At 40.4% G+C, this 19644-nt stretch overlaps 2 protein-coding genes across 7 annotated transcripts in view; one reads left to right on the forward strand and one right to left on the reverse strand.

Moving 5' to 3' along the window:
* The window catches only part of ZNF451 (zinc finger protein 451), a 121651-nt gene that overhangs the window by 30458 nt on the left and 71549 nt on the right, over positions 1–19644 (forward strand). The window contains exons 3-5 of one of the 6 annotated variants that reach the window (XM_032299757.1): positions 8547–8592; positions 9814–9897; positions 19111–19191. Coding sequence is in view for 3 of the 6 variants with exons in the window: in XM_032299761.1 (XP_032155652.1) it covers positions 9259–9279; positions 9814–9897; positions 19111–19191 (186 nt within the window). In the remaining 3 variants the exon portion in view is untranslated. Of the gene's footprint in view, positions 1–8489; positions 8593–8651; positions 9280–9813; positions 9898–19110; positions 19192–19644 lie in introns of those variants that run through there. The other 5 variants (XM_032299760.1, XM_032299761.1, XM_032299755.1 and 2 more) reach the window with 5 other exon arrangements.
* LOC116565869 (60S ribosomal protein L29-like) lies at positions 14373–15036 on the reverse strand. Its single transcript, XM_032299764.1, has one exon. The coding sequence runs from the start codon at positions 14981–14983 to the stop codon at positions 14507–14509; it is 477 nt and encodes a 158-aa protein (XP_032155655.1). The 5' UTR covers positions 14984–15036; the 3' UTR covers positions 14373–14506.

Consider the following 19644-nt stretch of genomic DNA (forward strand, 5'->3'; position numbering starts at 1 on the left):
ATATTGATCTTTTTAAAGAGCCAGCTTTTGATATCATTGATTTTCTCTGTTACTTTCCTATTCTCTATTTTATTAAATTTTGCTGTATTCTCTACTATCCTCTTCCTCCTGTTTGCTTTGGGTTTAGTTTTCTGTTCCCCACCTCCTCCAGGGTTATTGGAATGTTAGCTTATTGATTAGAGACCTTCTGTCTTTTATTTATGTATTTATTTATTATTAAGACAGGGTCTCTCTCTGTTGCCCAGGCTAGAGTGCAGTGGCGCAATCTCGGCTCAGTACAACCTCAACCTCTTGGGCTCAAATGATCCTCCCACCTCAACCTCCTGAATAGCTGGGACTACAGGCATGCACCATCATGCCTGACTAATTTTTGTATTTTTTTTGGTAGAGACAGGGTTTCACTATGTTGTCCAAAGTGGTTTTGAACTCCTGAGCTCAAGCAATCCATCTACCTTGACCTCCCAAAGTGCTGGGATTATAGGCGTAAGCCACCGCACCCAGCCTCAAGATCTTTTGTCTTTTAAAATAATTATTTATTTTTTAAATTGACAAAGATTGCATGTATTTATGGTGTACAATACATTTGAAATACATATGTTGTAGAAAGGCTAAATGAAGCTAATTAATATGTATATTCACATAGTTTTGTCATGCTTAATATAGGCAGTTATAAATTTTTCTCTAAGTGCTGCTTTAGCTGCGTGTCATCAGTTTTGTTATGTCTTTATTTTCATTCATCTCAAAATATTTTTATTCTTCTTTTGCTTTCTTCTTTGAGCCATTGGTTATTTAGAAGTATGTTATTTAATTTCTACATATTTGTGAACTTCCCAAACTCTTTCCTGGTATTGATTTCTAAGTTCATTCCCTTTTGGTCAAAGAATCTATTCTGTATGATTTTATGTTTTAAAATTTGTTGTTTTATGGTCTAGCATATGATCTGTCCTGGAGAACGTTCCATGTGCATTCGAGGACAATGTATATTGTGTTGCTAGGTGGAGTGTTCTGTAGATGTCTATTAGTTCTAGTTAGTTTATTATGTTGTTTGTTTTCTGTTTCCTAGTTGAGCTGCCATCTATACTGAGAGTAAGTTATTAAAGTCTTCAACTATGATTGTTGAATTATCTGTTTCTTCCTTACTTCCTGTCAGTCCTTGTGTCATGTACTTTAGTGCCCTAAGTGCAAATTAGTGTATCTTCCTGATGAGCTAATTGTTTTATTATTACAAAATGACTCTCAGCTAGGTCTGGTGGCTCACGCCTGTAATTCCATCATTTTGGGAGGCCAAGGTAGGCAGATTGCTTGAGCTCAGGAATTTGAAACCAGCCTGGGCAACATGGCAAAACTCCATATCTGCCAAAAAATATTCAAAAATTAGCTGGGCCAAGTGGTATGCACTTGTAGTCTCAGTGACTTTGGAGACTGAGGTGGGAGGATAGAGGCTTGAGCCCAGGAGGCAGAGGTTGCAGTGAGCCAAGATTGTGCCACTGCCCTGCAGCAGAGTGAGAGACCCCGTTTCAAAATAAATAAAATAAAATAAAAATTCTCTTCATTTCTAGTAACTTCTTTGGTTTTAAAGCCTATTTAATCTCACATTAGTATTGTCACTCCAGCTTTCTTGTGGTTACTGTTTGCATGATGTTGTCTTTTTCCATTCTTTTACTTTCAATTTATTTGTGTCTTTGAATCTAAGTGAGCGCTTGCAGTTGCAAGTGGGAACAATGTTAAACTTCTCTTTTGGTGAGCTCTAGAAGCTGACTGCTTGGTAAAGGATTGACAGCAGCAGCCTGAGGTCCTCTTGCCTTTCCTTTCCTGGTAAGGAATGGAACCATCATTTTTCCAGGTTGGGCAAGGGTCCTAAGGCCCTCAGTATTCTCTATGTGCTGAGTTGAAGGTAGAGCCTCTGTTCCAGTGGAAGAGGAGGGCCCCTACCTCTCAAATACACTAGCCTAATGCTTAGCTTCAGCAATAGGTAGCTGAGGACAGGATGAGAAACAATGATGTTTTGCTCTTTACAGGAAGAGGGCCCTCCATGTGGAAGTTGAGGAAGGGCGATAAGGTGGAGAGGGGGCCTGTGTTCTTGATATATAGCAGCCTAGAGTGAAGCCTGTCTTGCTGAGCTGGAAAGTGGGTGGGAGCAAGTGCTCTTGGTTTATATACTACAGACTCTTTTTTTTCTTACCGAATTTTCAGATTTTCTTTGGTATATGTTTCATTTCCTGTTTCCTGTTAGGACTATTTCCATAGGCTTTAAGTGATTTTTAAAAATATTTTTTATCAGTTTCACATGGGAACAGGCCAGTGGAACTCCTCATACTGTCAATCCAGAAGTACTACAGTACTACTCTTTCTTTCTTTCCTTCCTTCCTTCCTTCTCTCTTTCTTTCCTTTCTTTCTTTCTTTTCTTTTGTTCTTTCATTCTTTCTTTCTCTTTCTATTCCTTCCTTCCTTCCTTCCTCTTTCTCTCTCTCTTTCTTTCTTTCTCCCCTCCCCTAAATTTTTTGTATTTTTAGTAGAGATAGGGTTTCACCATGTTGGCCAGGCTGGTCTCCAACTTCTGGCCTCAGGTGATCTGCCTATCTGGGCTTCCCAAACTGCTGATCACACCTGGCCAGAAGTACTATTGCTATTAGAACTACATGTGAGGGCCGGGCGCGGTGGCTCACGCCTGTAATCCCAGCACTTTGGGAGGCGGAGGCCGGTGGATCACGAGGTCAAGAGATGGAGACCATCCTGGTCAACACGGTGAAACCCCCTCTCTACTAAAACTACAAAAAATTAGCTGGGCATGGTGGCGTGTGCCTGTAATCCCAGCGACTCAGGAGGCTGAGGCAGGAGAATTGCCTGAACCCGGGAGGCAGAGGTTGCGGTGAGCCGAGATCGCACCATTGCACTCCAGCCTGGGTAACAAGGGCGAAACTCCGTCTCAAAAAAAAAAAAAAAAAAGAGCTACATGTGAATCTAAAATCATCACAAAAGGAAACTTAAGAAAAAGAAAGGAATCAGAACATAAATATACAGCATGGCAAAACTACATCTAAAACAAGTAGTATAGGTCTCATGGTGGAAAAAGTAGACCCACAAGAAAAGTTGTTAATTATCACTGATATTCTGAACCATTGATATCTGCAAAGTGATTACTAGCTATGTGCAATGAAGGATATTGGTGTTATTCTGTGTATCTACACTACAAATGCTGTCAAATCACATAACAAAAAGTTAAAAAGGAAATTGAAGTGTCCATATTTAATAAATTTTAAAAAGGGAAAAGTTAAGACTTTCTTACAGAAATATGCCAATTGAAATCATTGAGAAAACAGTGGTATTGGACAGTTACCACTTGAAGCCATCATAGTAAAAACTGATACAGGCAAAAATTGTCAGAGGATGATATATCTAAGGGAAAAGTTTCATAAGGAACATGATGTTTGTGTGGCCTGAAAGTATATCCTTACAGATTGCTTACTACTTGTAAGGGGAAAAATAGTAACTACATAGTGGTCATACTAGATGACACTTTAACCAGTTGGCTAAAATTAATATCCTCAGTGAGGGGCAGATAGCCATCATGTGCCTCAACATGTAATAATCAAAAACAATTTAATGTCACTGATAGTATTTTTTCTGGTCTAACCAGTATTTTTTCTGGTCTAACCTGTATCTAATCATGAGGGAACATCTGCCAAACCAAAATTAAGGAACATATAAAATAAGTGGTGTTGGTTCTTCAAAACATCAATATCATAAAGACAGTGGCTGAAAAATTATTTTAAATTAAAGAATAAAGAGATATAACATCTGAATGTATTATGTGATCCTAGACTAGACATTGAATTTGGACAACTGACAAAATGTGATAAGGGCTGTAGATTTTTAAGAAGTATTTTATCAATGTTAACTTCCAGATTTTGGTAATAGCACTGTTTATGTCAAAGAAAATCCTGGTTCTTAGGAAACAGATACTGAAATATTAAGGGAAAAGGAGGCATGATACATGCAACCTACTTGCCAATGATTCAGAAAAAGTAATATGTAAACATATGTCTCTGTATATGTACATAGACAGAAATTATGGTAAAACAAATATTATTCTTGCAACTTTTCTATAGTTGTGAAATCATACCAAGATGTCTTGCTTCTTATTAAAATTTTTCACTCTCCTTTAGCTTGTAGGAAGTAACAAATGTTAGTCATACGTGTCTTAAATTCCTCCTCAGTTGCTCTTCAGTAAATCAATTTTGACAATGATTTTAACAGGTAGATTATTGTAAAAGAGTTTAGACAATATAACCTTCTAATAAGACTGTTACAATTATGCCTGTTTACTGCGCTACAGACCAATTCCTTTAATGAATACAATTTGGTTCCAATATTTTTGTTGTCTATGGTGTTTTCAAACCCCTTGTTAACTACCACAAGTTAAACTATCAGTAGTTTTGTTCAGTGGTCTGACATGAAATAACACTATTAATATGATCCAAATATAGTGAACTGTGATCCTCCAAATCTTTCTAGAAAGAGAATAGGATGTGTAGCAAATTACTCACAATGTTTAGTGCTAACACCAAAAACTACTGTCATCAGTTTACTCATAAGGTAAATGCATTTTGCTTGAAAGGGAAAATGTCCATATTCTAAATGAATTATGATAGCTTGCTCTAAATGAGTCAAGTAGCATGTACTTATGAACCAATAACAGAAAGGTGCCACCCTCTCTTTTGTCCTGTGTTCCAACAGGCTTCTTTTTCTTATGGGCTAGTCCTTTATACTTTTTCAGAATCAAATGCTCTTTATTTTGCTCCCATAACTCCCAGGCAATGACTATGACACCAGGTTACTAAGAGCCATTTTCTTCCCTGAAGAATACTCTCTTTTACAATTCCTACAAATCTATTTCCTACTTTATCAGAAATTGTTAATGAGAGTATTCCAGTTCCATGTCTTAAAACCAGAGCATTTAATCCGAACCAAATATGGTTTGTTTTTTTTTTTTCTTTTTTTTCTCTTTCCTTTTTTCTTTTTTTTTTTTTTTTTTTGAGATGGAGTTTCACTCATGTTACCCAGGCTGGAGTGCAATGGCGCGATCTCGGCTCACCGCAACCTCCGCCTCCCGGGTTCAGGCAATTCTCCTGCCTCAGCCTCCTGAGTAGCTGGGATTACAGGCACGCACCACCATGCCCAGCTAATGTTTTGTATTTTTAGTAGAGACAGGGTTTCACTATGTTGACCAGGATGGTCTCGATCTCTTGACCTTGTGATCCACCCGCCTTGGCCTCCCAAAGTGCTGGGATTACAGGCTTGAGCCACCGCGCCCGGCCCAAATATGGTTCTTAATAATAGAATTACATTGGAAGTATCTGTGCTTTACTAAACCATAATAAAATTTGGTGCTGTATATACATGAACTCTTCTGCCCATGTTGAATGCAACTTAAATAAATTAGAGGCTCATGCTAGTCAGGATGGAAATATCAACCCTGAAACTTTCCCTTTTTTGAAATTTATGAGTATCAGATAATGTTTCTAATCAGGGGTTCCAAACATTGATGCATTTAATTTGCCTCTTGGTGGCATATCCTTGGCCAAGAACACAGTTTCCAGAGTCTTAAATGTTGTTAGCAGCCAATGTTCAGAGAGATGGTTCTTTAAATTACTATTCAATAAAAACAGCAAGAAAGTCAATGGAGATTTAATGAAAAATTTTAGTTTTGAAAACAAAACGACCTACACGAAACATGATGATAATGAGTTGAAGGAAGACTATCAACATAATGTCACTGATATAGATCTAGAAATCTATTATGATGTCATTTGGGAGAAAGTCTAAAAGTATTAAATTTAGGAGGGTTAAATGATGGGCCCTCTTCAAGATCTTAACTTATGGCAAAATAATGGATTCACAGCTCAAGTAAAACAAAACAAAAAATTCCTCAATCACAGAAAGTTTAAAAGTCTCCATTTTGAACCTTGAACCAGTCAGCAAACAATCCTGCTTCTTCCAATTCTAACCAGTTCCCTCACTTCCCAAGATTGGCTTAAATTCACCCAACCCAAACCCTTCTTAACTTTCTAAGATTGGGAGATTCCTAAATTTTGCCTCTGGCTTTTTTTTTCCCTCTCTTTTGCTACATCAAGCTAAATAAACTGGGCTTTTGGGCACTACAGGCATGTCTCTGATTTTCTCTTAGTGGGTTTCAAAGGATTTTCTTTTTATTTTCTTTTTTTGAGACAGGATCTCACTTTGTTATCCAGGTTGGAGTGCAGTGGTGAGATCAAGGTTCACTGAAGCCTTGACCTCTTGGGCTCAATTGATCCTCCCACTCCAGCCTCCTGAGCAATTGGGACCACAGGCATGTACCACCACACCTGGGTAATTTAAAATTTTTTTGCACAGGCAGGGTCTCACTAAATTACCTAGGCTGGTATTGAACCCTTGGGCTCAAGCAGTCCTCCTGTCTCCCAAAGTGCTGGGATTATAGGTGTGAACCACCACTCCAGCCAGGATTTTCTTATAAACACATAGTCCAGACACCCAGAAAAAAAAATAAATTGCTATTCCTATTTAAGTAGGTTTCCTCTTTCGGAGATGCTTTTCTTGATGGCTTGATATGTGATATGGTTTGGATTTGTGTCCCTACCCAAATCTCATGTTGAATTGTAATCCCCAATGTTGGGGGAGGGGCCCAGTGGGAGGTGATTGGATCATGGGGGTAGACTTCCCCCTTGCTGTTCTCTGATAGTGAGTTCCCATATCTGGTTATTTAAAAGTGTGTTGCACCCGCCCGCTTTGCTTTCTTTCTCCTTCTCTGGCCATGTGAAGACGTTCTTCTTTCCTTTTCACCTTTTGCCATGATTTAAGCTTTCCAAGACCTCCCCAACCATGCTTCCTGTACAGTCTGTCGAACTGTGAGCTAATTAAACCTCTTTCCTTTATAAGAATTACCAGTTTCAGGTAGTTCTTATATTAGTGTAAGAATGAATACAACATGGTTCTAATTATCCTATATATTTCTTGAATTTTTGAAAAATATGCTTTGAGAAATGTTAGGTAAACATTTGCATTGGAGATAAAACACTATAATGTTATCTTGATAGAGTACAGACCAAAATTTAAATATTACATTCCCAAATTATTAGACATTTAGATATTTTCCAGTTTTTGCTGTTGTAAACAAACCTGTGATGTATCTTCAGAATAATCCCTGCAACTACAGTTACTGAGTTGTATGGTATGAGAACTTTTTGAGTCTAGCCACATCTATTTATTTGTTTTCCAAGAATTTTACCGGCCGGGCGCAGTGGCTGACGCCTGTAATCCCAGCACTTTGGGAGGCCGAGGTGGGCGGGTCACCAGGTCAATAGATGGAGACCATCCTGGCCAACATGGTGAAATCCCGTCTCTACTAAAAAATACAAAAATTAGCTGGGTGTGGTGGTGCATGCCTGTAGTCCCAGCTATTCGGGAGGCTGAGGCAGGAGCATTGCTTTAACCTGGGAGGCGGAGGTTGCAGTGAGATGAGATCGCACCACTGTATTCCAGCCCGACGCCTGGCGACAGAGCAAGACTCTGTCTCAAAAAAAAAAAAAAGGATTTTACCCATTAACATCTACCTCAACCGATTAAATATTAGAGCAAACTCTCAGCAGCTCACTAGGAAAATCTTTTAAATACAAGTTGTGCCTACAGATTAACATTTTTAAAATATTTAATTTGCATACAGCATTTGAAGAACTACCATGCAGATCTCTTATTCTCAACCGGCCTCCTCAGGTCTCAAGCTTATTAGGTAGAAAGTAAAGTCACAAAGCACTTGGTAGAAATGCAGGAAATATCAAATATTAAACAATAATTACTACAGGCTTAGGCAATGAGATGGTAGTTTTGCATACAAACAAAAACAGGAATCTAAGATGTTAATATTTTTTTGTATATTTACTTTTTGACACAGCGTCTCTGTCACCCAGGCTGCAGTGCAGTGACATGAATTAGGCTCTCTGCAGCCTGGATCTCAACCTTCCGGCCTCAAGCAGTCCTCCTACCTAAACCTCCTAAGTAGCTGGGACTACAGGTGAGGACCACTACGTCCAGCTAATTTTTCTATTTTTTGTAGAGACGGGGTTCCCCCATGTTGCTCAGGCTGGTCTCCAACTCCTGGGCTTAAGTGAACAGTCCGCCTCGGCCTCCCACGGTACGCGGACCCACCTGACCTAAAATAATATTCTCACTTAATTATTTTCATAAACTTTATTGACAATGATTAGTGTGTGTGTGTCTGTGTGTGTTTTGGTAAGGTATTATCTGAGAAAAGATTAAATGCATAGTTGAATAGGAAAGATCTATTTTATAGACTGTGAACACACAAAAGGTTAAAAGGTTAACCTTGCAGCACTCTATAAAATAGATCTCTCATATTCTCTCAGTGTATCTGAGAATATTGAAAAAGCACATTTCAATATCACTGCTAGGGTTCAGTAATAAGGTTAGGTAGATTCTCGGTTCCCTTTCCTATTTGGCCCTGGACTACCCATCCCTGTTTTCTTCCTCAGGTATATTAATACTGGCAGGGCCTGGGAAACTGACGCTGGGGAAGAGGTGAGGAATGAAAGGACACTTCAGATTCTTTCCTGATCTTAAAATTCTGCTAAACCTCCACATAGCCCCTCTCCTCAAAAGTGAATAAATATATAAATTAAAAAATAAACGTCCGTTCCCACCACCCAGCTTCAGGGCTAAAACGGAAAAATGAGTGCGCTGCGCTCCACAACCATACCAAAACAAACCAATACCAACCCAAACCCTCCCTCATATCCTCCCACATCTTCCCTGCGCTTCTGTGTCCCACAGAACCCAGCAGCCCCGGCTACGCTCCACCGCAGCTGGCATCTTTTAGGCGCAACGCATGCGCCTAACCTCTAGGTTCTTTTCCTCTCCTTTCCCCCTCGGCGCGGGGCGGTCTCAGGGTCGACCCGAACTACAATTCCCAGCATTCTGCGCGGTGCGGGGCAGGAAGCCTGAGAATGAGAGAAAGAGGCTCCGGGGGATAGCGGGCCAGTGAGGGCCTCTCCTCCTTTGAAGCGGTTTTGCGTCTCTTTCCGCCGGTGGCGTCGGCGCTCACGCAGGGGCGGGTCCCGGTAGCGCCAGGCGGTGCAGGGCGGGAAGAGGAGTCGTGGCGGCCGCAGCGGCGGGGACAGCGGCGGCGGCGGCGGCAGGGACAGGGACTGCAGAAGCGGTGGTGCTGTCAGCGCGGCCCTCGGAGAAATGGGAGAGCCGGGGTCGGAGGTGAGTAGTCGAGTGAGGGCCCTGGCGTTCTCAGAGGCGAACCGCGAAGGGTTTGTGTTTTCTGCGGTCAGAGGCCTGGTGCTCCGCCGCAGCCTCGGGGCGATACCTCTTCAGCGTCTTGGGCCGAGCCCTGCTCTGGGGCCTGGTGCGTGTCTGAGCGAGGAACCCGCAGCAACAATGGCCGCCCGGCCCCCCGCACGGGCCCGGGCGTTCGCTGTGGCCGCGGCTGGGCCGGTGAGAGCGACGTTTTAAGGCAGCATTGCCTTGCGGTAGTGAGCTTGCGTCCCTCCTTCTGGAGTTGATAAGGGGAATTCTGAGAGGCTGGTAACGCGTTTTCGGCGGTCGGTCCCTGCAGCTCCGCACACGCTGTGGCCAGAGCCGACTCCGAGATCTGCTCCTAGTGGGGTTTGCGTGAAATTGTGCTCAGTTCGTTTTCCTCGAGAGCTCTTTGTTTTTAGTTGTTCCTTTCGGAAAAGCTCTCTTCCTCCAATTATGTGGCTGAATAGATAAGCATGTTTTGGCTTGTTTTTATAGATAATAGAATCTGTTCCTCCAGCTGGCCCTGAGGCATCTGAGTCAACAACGGATGAAAATGAGGACGACATTCAGTTTGTCAGTGTAAGTAGCAACTGATGATTGGGTTTTTCCCAGAGTTAAAGACTATGGTGGGCCATTATGTAATTTTCCTCACCTGGTCATTTAACTAATGTTTGAGTGTCTAATACATACTAGACGCTATGGAGCATGGCACAGGATTGGGAAATTTACCAAAAGAGGTATCTGAGCCCTCCCTGTAGCCATCACAAAGAGCATGGTCTAAAGAACGTGCTGTTCACTTAATCTCGCCCCCTGCCTTTCATGTAGACTTAAGATAAAACGCTGGCTTCTAAGTCGCTGTTTAGAAATGGAGCAAAGAGTAACTTCTAAAGGCGACATGGAGGAAGGAGCTGCTAATGATGAGCAAGGACAGAGAAAACAGGAAGGGTTTCGAGAACCCAGAGTCTTAGCGTTATGGTGCTGGTAACATGAAGGCAAATAGCTTGAAGATTTCGCTGAGCTCTGAGATCATCATGTTACAGCATAGTACGATTGATGCTCATAAGGCAGAATCCTACATCACTGGGAACATGCTTTATTTTTCTGAGTTTCTTCCCTTTGGGACAGTAGTTTTTAAGCCTTAGTAAATGTAAACAGGCAGATTCCTGGACCCCACTGCAGACCTACCGAATGAGAATTTCAAGGTGTGGCCTAGGAATCTTCATTTTCGGACAAATGCAGGGACAGAGGGATTTCTGAGCACACTTTGTAAAGCATTGGTTTCTATAGCAGAAGGGAGTATTTTATGATATATTTTGGGGTGATTTTCATCCATAATGATGGGAGTTTTAGAAAAGCTCTGCGTAAAGTGGTATCTCAGCTCGCTAGGCAGAAAATACTTCTGTCCTAAACTCCTCTTTTGGAATGCTGTAGTTAGTTGCAGTTTGGTATTCAAGCTGTAGAATTTTCCTTTGAGTGTCTGATGTGCATTTGTGGGTGGATGTTGGGAAACCATGTAAAACTGGTTATTAAAAAGTTTCTTCCCCAGCGTTAGGCCCATTTAATAGTTCGTTTTTGTGTGGTGTTTTAATAGGTTTGTTTAGGAGTCTTTCACGAGATTGTTTTTTTTTGTTTTTTTTCTTTTTTGAGACGGAGTTTCACTCATGTTACCCAGGCTGGAGTGCAATGGCGCAATCTCCACCTCCTGGGTTCAGGCAATTCTCCTGCCTCAGCCTCCTGAGTAGCTGGGATTACGGGCACGCACCACCATGCCCAGCTAATGTTTCGTATTTTTAGTAGAGACGGGGTTTCACCATGTTGACCAGGATGGTCTCGATCTCTTGACCTCGTGATCCACCCGCCTCGGCCTCCCAAAGTGCTGGGATTACAGGCTTGAGCCACCGCACCCGGCCGAGATTGTTTTCTTGAATTTCTTTCCCTTTACCAGTGTATATTGTATTCCTTCTTATTTTGAACTTCTACGGATTTTAGGTAGAGGATGGGGATGAATTGTATCCTGCCCTTTCCTTCACCATGGGCTGAAGTATGTTTAATAACAAGATTGCATGGCTCTTTAGGACAAATATTTCAGGTTCTTCCTGAACCTTGGCATATTTGTGAACAGTGTGTTTATCTCATAGTGTTTAGTAGAAATAATACAAGGAATGACATACTTCTTTATGAACTATGGCCCTTTGAGAAACACAAGTAGAATCTCTAAGATTTAAAATATAATTTATGTAACGAATTACAGTGTAGCTTGTGACTTGTTAATGTAGGCTTGAGTTCAGCCTTGGTTTAAAGGAGTTTTTTATTGTAAATTTTATTTTGAATGTAGAGGATCACGTCTGTCTTTGCATCAGGAATAAAGAATGTACAGTCGTTGAGTATCCAACATGATGCAGCTGATGCAGCTTCTTACTCTTGTTCCCAAATAAAGATTCAAAGGTTTGACAGCTCCACATGGAGAAGTGAATTATATGTTTTAAGTGCAATTACAATACTAGAAGAAGCCTATTAAAAATTTTCCCTTTACATTTAAGTGGCACCACTTAAATAACAATAGCTTAATTATATTTCAAAGTAATATTCAGAGACAGAATCTTTGCTTCTCTTGGAATCCTGTCTTATATGTGACTCCTCCAGTCAGCAATGCTTATTCAGTAAAGATGAAAAAGTTTGAGTTCTTCAGATAAAAAATGAGTGCTGTCTTCATTTTTACAGTTTGGATTTCATAGCTCTTACTAATCTAATTTTCCCACTTGTAATCCACTTGGTGGCACAGCAGTCATTCTGGGATTTGCAGAATACAGAATCTGAACTAAACACAACATGCTGAAGGAAAGGAGTGATATAGATATGGAGGGAAGGTGCAAAAATGGACCCTCTCATTTAAATTTTATTGAAATATACATAAAAGTACACAATTCATAAGTCTACTTGTTTGATAAATTTTTGCAAAGCCTGCATACCTGTGTAAACAGCACCTAAATCAGGAAACATAATGCTGCCATAACAAAAACTTCTCATTTAGGTCTTTTGTTCTTATTTCTGTTTAGTGATACCCTTTATTCTACTACTATTTTTATATCTTTCCTTGAAATTGCAGATATTTTATCTGATTCACTTCTAAAAAACTAATAGCTGATTATGTGATAGTTCACAGAGCTATTCTAGATATAAAGGTATAAAAACTGCTGAGGGAACCTATCCTAATTTTGATAACAAAACAATGCAAGAGATTCAGGTTTCAGCTAAGATTATTGATATAGTATAGAATTATTGGAAATTTCAAAATCCTGAAATCAGGATATAATTTCCTAAATAGCTTCAGTACTGCATAGGTAGAGTATTAATACTTCAGGTGCAGTAGAAGAGAGTCAGGCAGAAAATAGAATTATTTCTCTTGGTGTCCTGGGGATGTGATTGGTTCAATAAATAAAAATAGTGTTGAAGCTCATAATATGCAAAGCCATGAATTAAGTTCCTTGGAGCTACAAAGATTATACATTCTACCCTTAAGGATCAGTATTTTAGTGTCAATGATCAGATAAGAGGTGAGACGTATGTAAATAGTCCTTAGAGATACTAGAAAGTTATTTTGCAGAAAGTACATAGTAATGTTAAAAAAAGGACATAAGACTTGCAGTTTATCGTAGTAGTAGTTAGTAGTAGTAATAAGTAGTAGTATTTACATGTTTAAAAGGACATTTTGAGTAGAAGAAACAAGGAAAGGCATTAGAATGGGAAAGCAGAGAGGATTATGTGTGGTTCTGAAAGATTTTTTTTGTTTGCTCTTTTAAAGTGGGAGAAGGAGGTATGGGCCAGATGGTGTAGATCTTAAGTGCTGGATTAAATTTGAACTATAAAATAGGCACAGTTGGAAACTGTTTGAAATGTTGTCTGTCAGGCAAGTAAGCTGTGTACCTAACTTCTCTGTATGGGAAAAACATGATGACTTATTTAGGGTTTTAGATTTATGCTCGAATCCATATCCTTTGTTTTAGAGAAAACTTGGTTGTAGTAAACTACTTTTTTAGTAGACCATATTTTGGTGTATTGACATGTCTTTCCAATTAGGAGGAGATTGGTGTTTTGGCTTAGAGAATTAGTTTTCTGATAATAGGAATGAAAGCTTTTTATTTCATTAAAAATATTTCAAAACTTAAAATATTAGTTTAACTTTTTCTAAACTGTTTTGCCATGCTTCTACATGTGCCTCTGTCCCTGTGTTGTGTGGTATTTGGCATAGCATCCTTTAATTTTTTAATTCTATTTTTATTTAATTTTTAATTTTTATTTTAGAGACAGGGTCTCACTCTTGCCCAGGCTGGAGTGCAGTGGTGTGATCATAGTTTACTGCAGTCTGAAAGTCATGAGTTTAAGCAACCCTCCCACCTCAGCCTCCTGAGTAGCTGGAACTACAGGTGCACTCCACCATGCCCAGCTTAGAATCCTTTAATTTTTGTTAGTGGTACAACGGGGGTTGAAAATGATGGTTTACTAGTTGATGGATAGAACAAATGCAAGTAATACCTTGTAATTAAAGGACCATGTGCAGTTATAGTTGTTAAAGATATAAGTAATTATAAATATTACAAGAAATTATTTTTTCTTGATATTTTTATTATAAACATAACTTCTTTTGAGAAATTGGTAATTTATTTTTTATCATTGTTACAAAGTATTCAGAGATGGGGCAATAGAGCTCCATTTTATCTTAAGGAAGGAAGAAAAAATGTTATTTCAGAAACTTAGGTATAAACATTGGTTTAAAAATAGTATTTATGCTTTGAACTACCTCACAATTATAGTGACTATACAGCCAGTTGTGTTTAGAGAACCAAGTGTAACTCACTCAGTTTTCCCATCTGTTAAATGGGATAATAATAATAATTCAGTATCTCACCTTGCAAAGCAATTTGGAGATTAAGTAAAATAATGTACGTGAAAAGCTTTGCACAAGGCATGGTACAGGGCTCAATAAATGTTATTGATTCTTAGTAAAATAAATGGAGCACTAAATGTTTTACTTCCGTACGCTCATTTTCATGGAAGTGTTTTGTTTTTTTTTTTTCCTCCCTCATGTTTCTTTGTACAAATAGAACAGGAGGACCCCAGCCCCATGCAGATGGCAGCCCCCGGGGGGTCGCACCAGTCCTTCTGTCCTCACTTTGGCAGACAGAGATATCTACTCTGAAGCCTTTGTAGGGGCCTGGGCACCTTTGGGAGCCTGAGCTGGAACTGAAGCTGGAGGTGCAGCCTGGGCCTTGTTTTGGTCCTTGGACTTGGCCTTGACTTTTGGCCGGCAGAGCCTGAGCCCCTTGGCAATGCGTGCATGAGCACACTTCCCAAGCTTGGGGTGGGCAATGCAGGCATGTCGATCAAGCTTGCGGCTGACACCCCCCTTTGGGATCTTGGGCTTAACCTCCTTGGGCTTTACGAGAGCCTTGATGGCCTCGGCACGTGCACTGATGGCCTTGGCATTGTTGGCCTGCATCTTCTTTAGGCCCTTCTTGTTGTGCTTCTTGGCAAAGCGCATGTTCCTCAGGAACTTGGGGTCCACCCCCTTAAGAGATTCGTATCTTTGTGATCGGGGTTTCTTGATACCATTTCTGTGCCATTTTCGGGACTGGTTGTGTGTTGTGTGGTTCTTGGACTTGGCCATGTCTGCACCTAAGCCGCAGTTCCCGAAGCGCCTAGGACCGGAAGAGACGGAAGTGTTTTCATATCCACTGTGAAAATTAGCTAAAGTGTACACTGTGTATAAGTAATCTTTTCCTTTGGAGCACATGTCTGTCCTTATTTTTCCACTCAATCTTTTTGCCATTTTAGTGATTTTCAGCATGATTCCTCTTCTCATTCTTCTTTGTCACTTAAAGCTCAGTAATTTCTTTGTTGAATATATAAGTATTGTAAATGACTTATGCTTTTTCTCAATGTTGGATTTTCTGTGATACTTTTTTTTAGGAGATAGGGTCTCACTCTTGTTGCTCAGGCTGGAGTGCAGTGCCTTAATCATAGCTCACTGCATTCTTGAACTCCTAGGCTCAAGCAGTTCTGCCTCCACAGCCTCCCAAATAGCTGGGACTACAGGCACACACTACTGTACCCAGCTAATATTTTTTATAGAGTGAGGTCTGACTCGTTTGCCTAAGGTGAGGCCAGACTCCTGGACTCAAGTGATTCTCCCTCATTGGCCTCGCAAAGTGCTGAGTTTATAGGCGTGAGCTACCATGCCTGTCTGTATTTTCTATTCATAATTTCCTTTTCTCTTAATTAGTGTGAATCCTGAATTATTGTTCTTTGGTAGTTAAAAAATGTTTGCATATCAGTTTAGTGGTTCACCACAGAATAAATTTCTGATAAGCTTATCTGTCCTTACTCCTGCCCTTTGAATACTACTGTAGCTGTTTTTTTTTTGAGACAGAGTTCCCCTCTGTCACCTGGGCTGGAGTGCACTGGTGTGATCTCAGCTCCCTGCAACTTCTGCCTCCCGGGTTCAAGCATTTCTTGTTCTTTAGCCTCCTGAATAGCTGGGATTACAGATATGCACCACCACGCCCAGCTAATTTTTTTTTTTTTTTTTTTTTGAGACAGAGTCTTGCTTTGTCGCCAGGCGCCAGCATGGAGTGCAGTGGTGGGATCTCGGCTCACTGCAACCTCTGCCTACCAGTTGCATGCAATTCTCCTGCCTCAGCCTCCCGAGTAGCTGGGACTACAGGTGCATGCCACCACGCCCAGCTAATTTTTGTATTTTTAGTAGAGATGGTGTTTCACCATGTTGGCCAGGATGGTCTTGATCTCTTGATCTGCCTACCTCAGCCTCCCAAAGTGCTGGGATTATAGGCGTGAGCTGCTGCGCCAGGCCTAATTTTTGTATTTTTAATAGAGACAGGGTTTTGCCATGTTAGTCCAGCCAGTCTCAAACTCATGGCCTCATGTGATCTGCCCGCCTCGGCCTCCCAAAGTGCTTACAGACATGAGCCATTGTACCTGGTCTGCAGCTAATTTTAAATTCGGTTTTTGATCATTTTCTTTTATTCATTTTTTTTTTTTTTTTTGAGGTGGAGGTTCGCTCTTGTCACCCAGGCTGGAGTGCAATGGTACAGTCTCAGCTCACTGCAACCTCTGCCTTCCAGATTCAAGTGATTCTCCTGCCTCAGTCTCCTGAGTAGCTGGAATTACAGGCGCCCAGCACCACATGCGGCTAATTTTTTGTACTTTTAGTAGAGACAGGTTTCACTGTGTTGGCCAGGTTGGTCTTGAACTCTTGACCTCATGTAATTTGCCTGCCTCAGCCTCTCAAAGTGCTGGGATTACAGGCGTGAGCTTCTGTGTCAGCCCATTTTTCTTATTTTTTTCCAGTCCATTTTACTTTTTATATTGCATCCTGTCACTTTTCATTTCCTCTTTATTTTCTGTGCATGGTAACTCTGCCTCTGTGTATTTCTGATTCCCCGGGGACTTTTGTGGTTTACTATTTCTGTGGGCCCATAATGAAGGTTCCTAATGGATATTTCTTGAAGAGAACAAAGTAAGGGGCTTGTATCAATGGGAAAAGCTGTCATATTTTATTCTCCTCTGTTTTCTTCTTGGATTGAACATACAATTTCATTCCTTTTTTTTTTTCCTGATACAGAGTCTTGCTTTGTTGTCCAGGCTGGAGTGCAGTGGCGCCATCTCATTCACTGCAGTCTCTGCCTCCTGGGTTCCAGCGATTCTTCTGCCTCAGCCTCTTGGGTAGCTGGGACTACAGGCGCCCACCACCATGCCGGGCTTATTGTTCTAGTTTTAGTAGAGACGGGTTTCACCATGTTGGCAAGGCTTGTCTTAAACTCCTGACCTCAAGTCATCTACCTGCCTTGGCCTCCCAAGGTGCTGGGATTACAGGGGTGAGCCACTGTGTCCAGCTGACATTCTTCATACCAGGTATAGATTTTAGTTTTAAAGTAGGTGATTCAGCTCTTTTGACCATGTATTGGGAGAGTATTGGTTTGTCGGATCCTTTATTTTTTACTTCCATCTTTACAGTTTGAGTAAAAATTCCAATTCATTGTTATAGATTTCTGCCCAATTTTGCCCTCTTGTTTTATCTTGGTGTCTGAATTAGTACCCAAAAGATGGCAGTTTCTTGGTTGAGCAGAAGTCATAGCCTAGGGGTGAAAGAAGCTATCTTTGAGACTGGATGCCTCTTATAGGGAAGAAGATCATTACCTAGATCTCAGCTTCTGTCTCCAACAGTCAGCTTTCTACAATCCTACAAAATCCTTTCCTCAACCATTATTTCTTCTCCTGTGTTCATTTCTCTTGTTTCTTACGTTGGATTTCCCAAAAGAATATGGCCTTTTCTACTGCATTCTCTAATGTTTTAGAGCCAGACTTCTGTGCTCACTACTTTCTTGAAAGTTGTGCTCTCAAAGACATTTAAAAATGTCCGGTTGCCACATTCAATGGCATTTTCTTGTTGATATGTTTCTGGCCACATTTTACATTGACAGCTGTTCATTGAGGCGATATAATAGTTCAGTTTAGCTTTAGAGTTTAATAGTCTTTTAGGGGAACAGCTCTCAAATTTTTATTTCCGGGTATGTTCGTACTTCCCAGATTAGAGGCCTGCATTTCCAGCTGTCTGCTAGGTACCCCTGTGTACCACTGTTACTTCAGCCCATAGGAATGTCAGCTTTCTGTTTCTGCTTTCTAGAGTTATGCTAATGGCATTACTATTCTTGTAGTCATCCGAGCTTAAAACCTTACAGATAACTGACTCTTTGTTTTGTTTTAAATAATCTTTATTTATTTTTATTTTATTTATTTATTTTTATTATTATTTTTGAAACAGAACCTCTGCGTCTGCCTCCCGGGTTTAAGCTATTCTCCTTCCACAGCCTCCTGAGTAGCTGGGACTACAGGCACGCACCACCACACCTGGCTAATTTTTGAATTTTTAATAGAGATGGAGTTTCACTGTATTGGCCAGGCTGGTCTCGAACTCCCAACCTCAGATGATTTTCCGCCTTGGCCTCCCAAAGTGCTGGGATTATAGGTGTGAGCCACTGGACATGGCCTAATAATCAGTCTTTTTTAGCTTTCCATTTTACTTGTATTCTCTTATATGCCCACTACTATACTCTTCTTGCTATCATCATGTTAGTTCTGCATTATCCTGTGCCTACACTGATTAATTATCTGGCTTTCCCTGCTCTCCATACTCCTCTATGTGATTGGTCTTCTTGAAACACAGTTCTTATGCTATTCACTTATTATTATTTTTGATTTTCTTTGCCTTTGGAATAAAATCTAGGCTTTTAAGCCTGACATTCAAGGCCTGGTCAATGAAGAAATTGGTATGGATGGAAAGAAAGAATGGAGAATAATTCAGGTTTGATGCTTGACTCTGCAGTGGTGGGGTGATGAAGCTCAGCTGTTAGTCAAATAATTCATTTTTAAACTTGGATATATTAACAGACTTTGGATACCCATTCTAGGTGTAAAGCACTGGATTATAATATCTGTATCATTGTAGTACTGTTTCTGTATTAATTTTCCTTTCTTAAGTAATTGACATGGCCCTCATTCTACAGGGGCTTAGGTCCTTCCTTGTCATCATTTTACATTTATGTATTTTGCGTATTTTCCTCTGCTGCTTTTGTTCTGTTTTTTTTCTGCAATCTGTAAATCTGCCTCTTCAGAATAATTCTTGCCAGTCTCAACCAAAAAAACACTGGTAGTTTTAAATGCTAGTTTGGTTTGAATAACTGTTCATGACTTGTAAATTTGCTTTATCCTTTATAGGAAGGACCATTACGACCTGTTCTTGAATACATTGATCTAGTCAGCAGTGATGATGAAGAGCCTAGCACCTCTCATACAGATGTAAGTACATTACATTTGATTTGCATTTCTTCAGTTGTGTCTTTTAAGAGGTATTCTGTAAAGAGAGTTATCAAATCAGTGATGGCCGTTTAGAAATAGCGAGTTCTATTAGAATGGGCTAAAATAGGTAGTCCAAGGAGTCCTTTGCCCAGATCTCCTACTTCTAGTTTTTTTCTTCTACTTTGGGTGAGGATATGAAAAAATGATAATATGACTGGGAAATGGTAAGCCTTAGAGGTGATATCTGATAAAAGGGAAATGGAATAAAAACTTCAAGCTTAATTGATTCCTCTTTCCCTTCTCTTTTCCTGTATTCTTCCTCAGGTACCCTATAATACTGGATTCTTTTGTTCCAGAGCCACATGACCACAGAAAATTTGTTTTATCTTAGGAAAAAGGATATGTAAAGATCCTTTAAGCAATGGAAAGTGTGAGAAGGGTTTATAGGAAATA

This window comes from Sapajus apella, unplaced genomic scaffold, assembly GCF_009761245.1.
Source record: "Sapajus apella isolate SASKATOON/1434 unplaced genomic scaffold, GSC_monkey_1.0 scaffold41, whole genome shotgun sequence".
NCBI classification, from domain to species: Eukaryota; Metazoa; Chordata; class Mammalia; order Primates; family Cebidae; genus Sapajus; species Sapajus apella.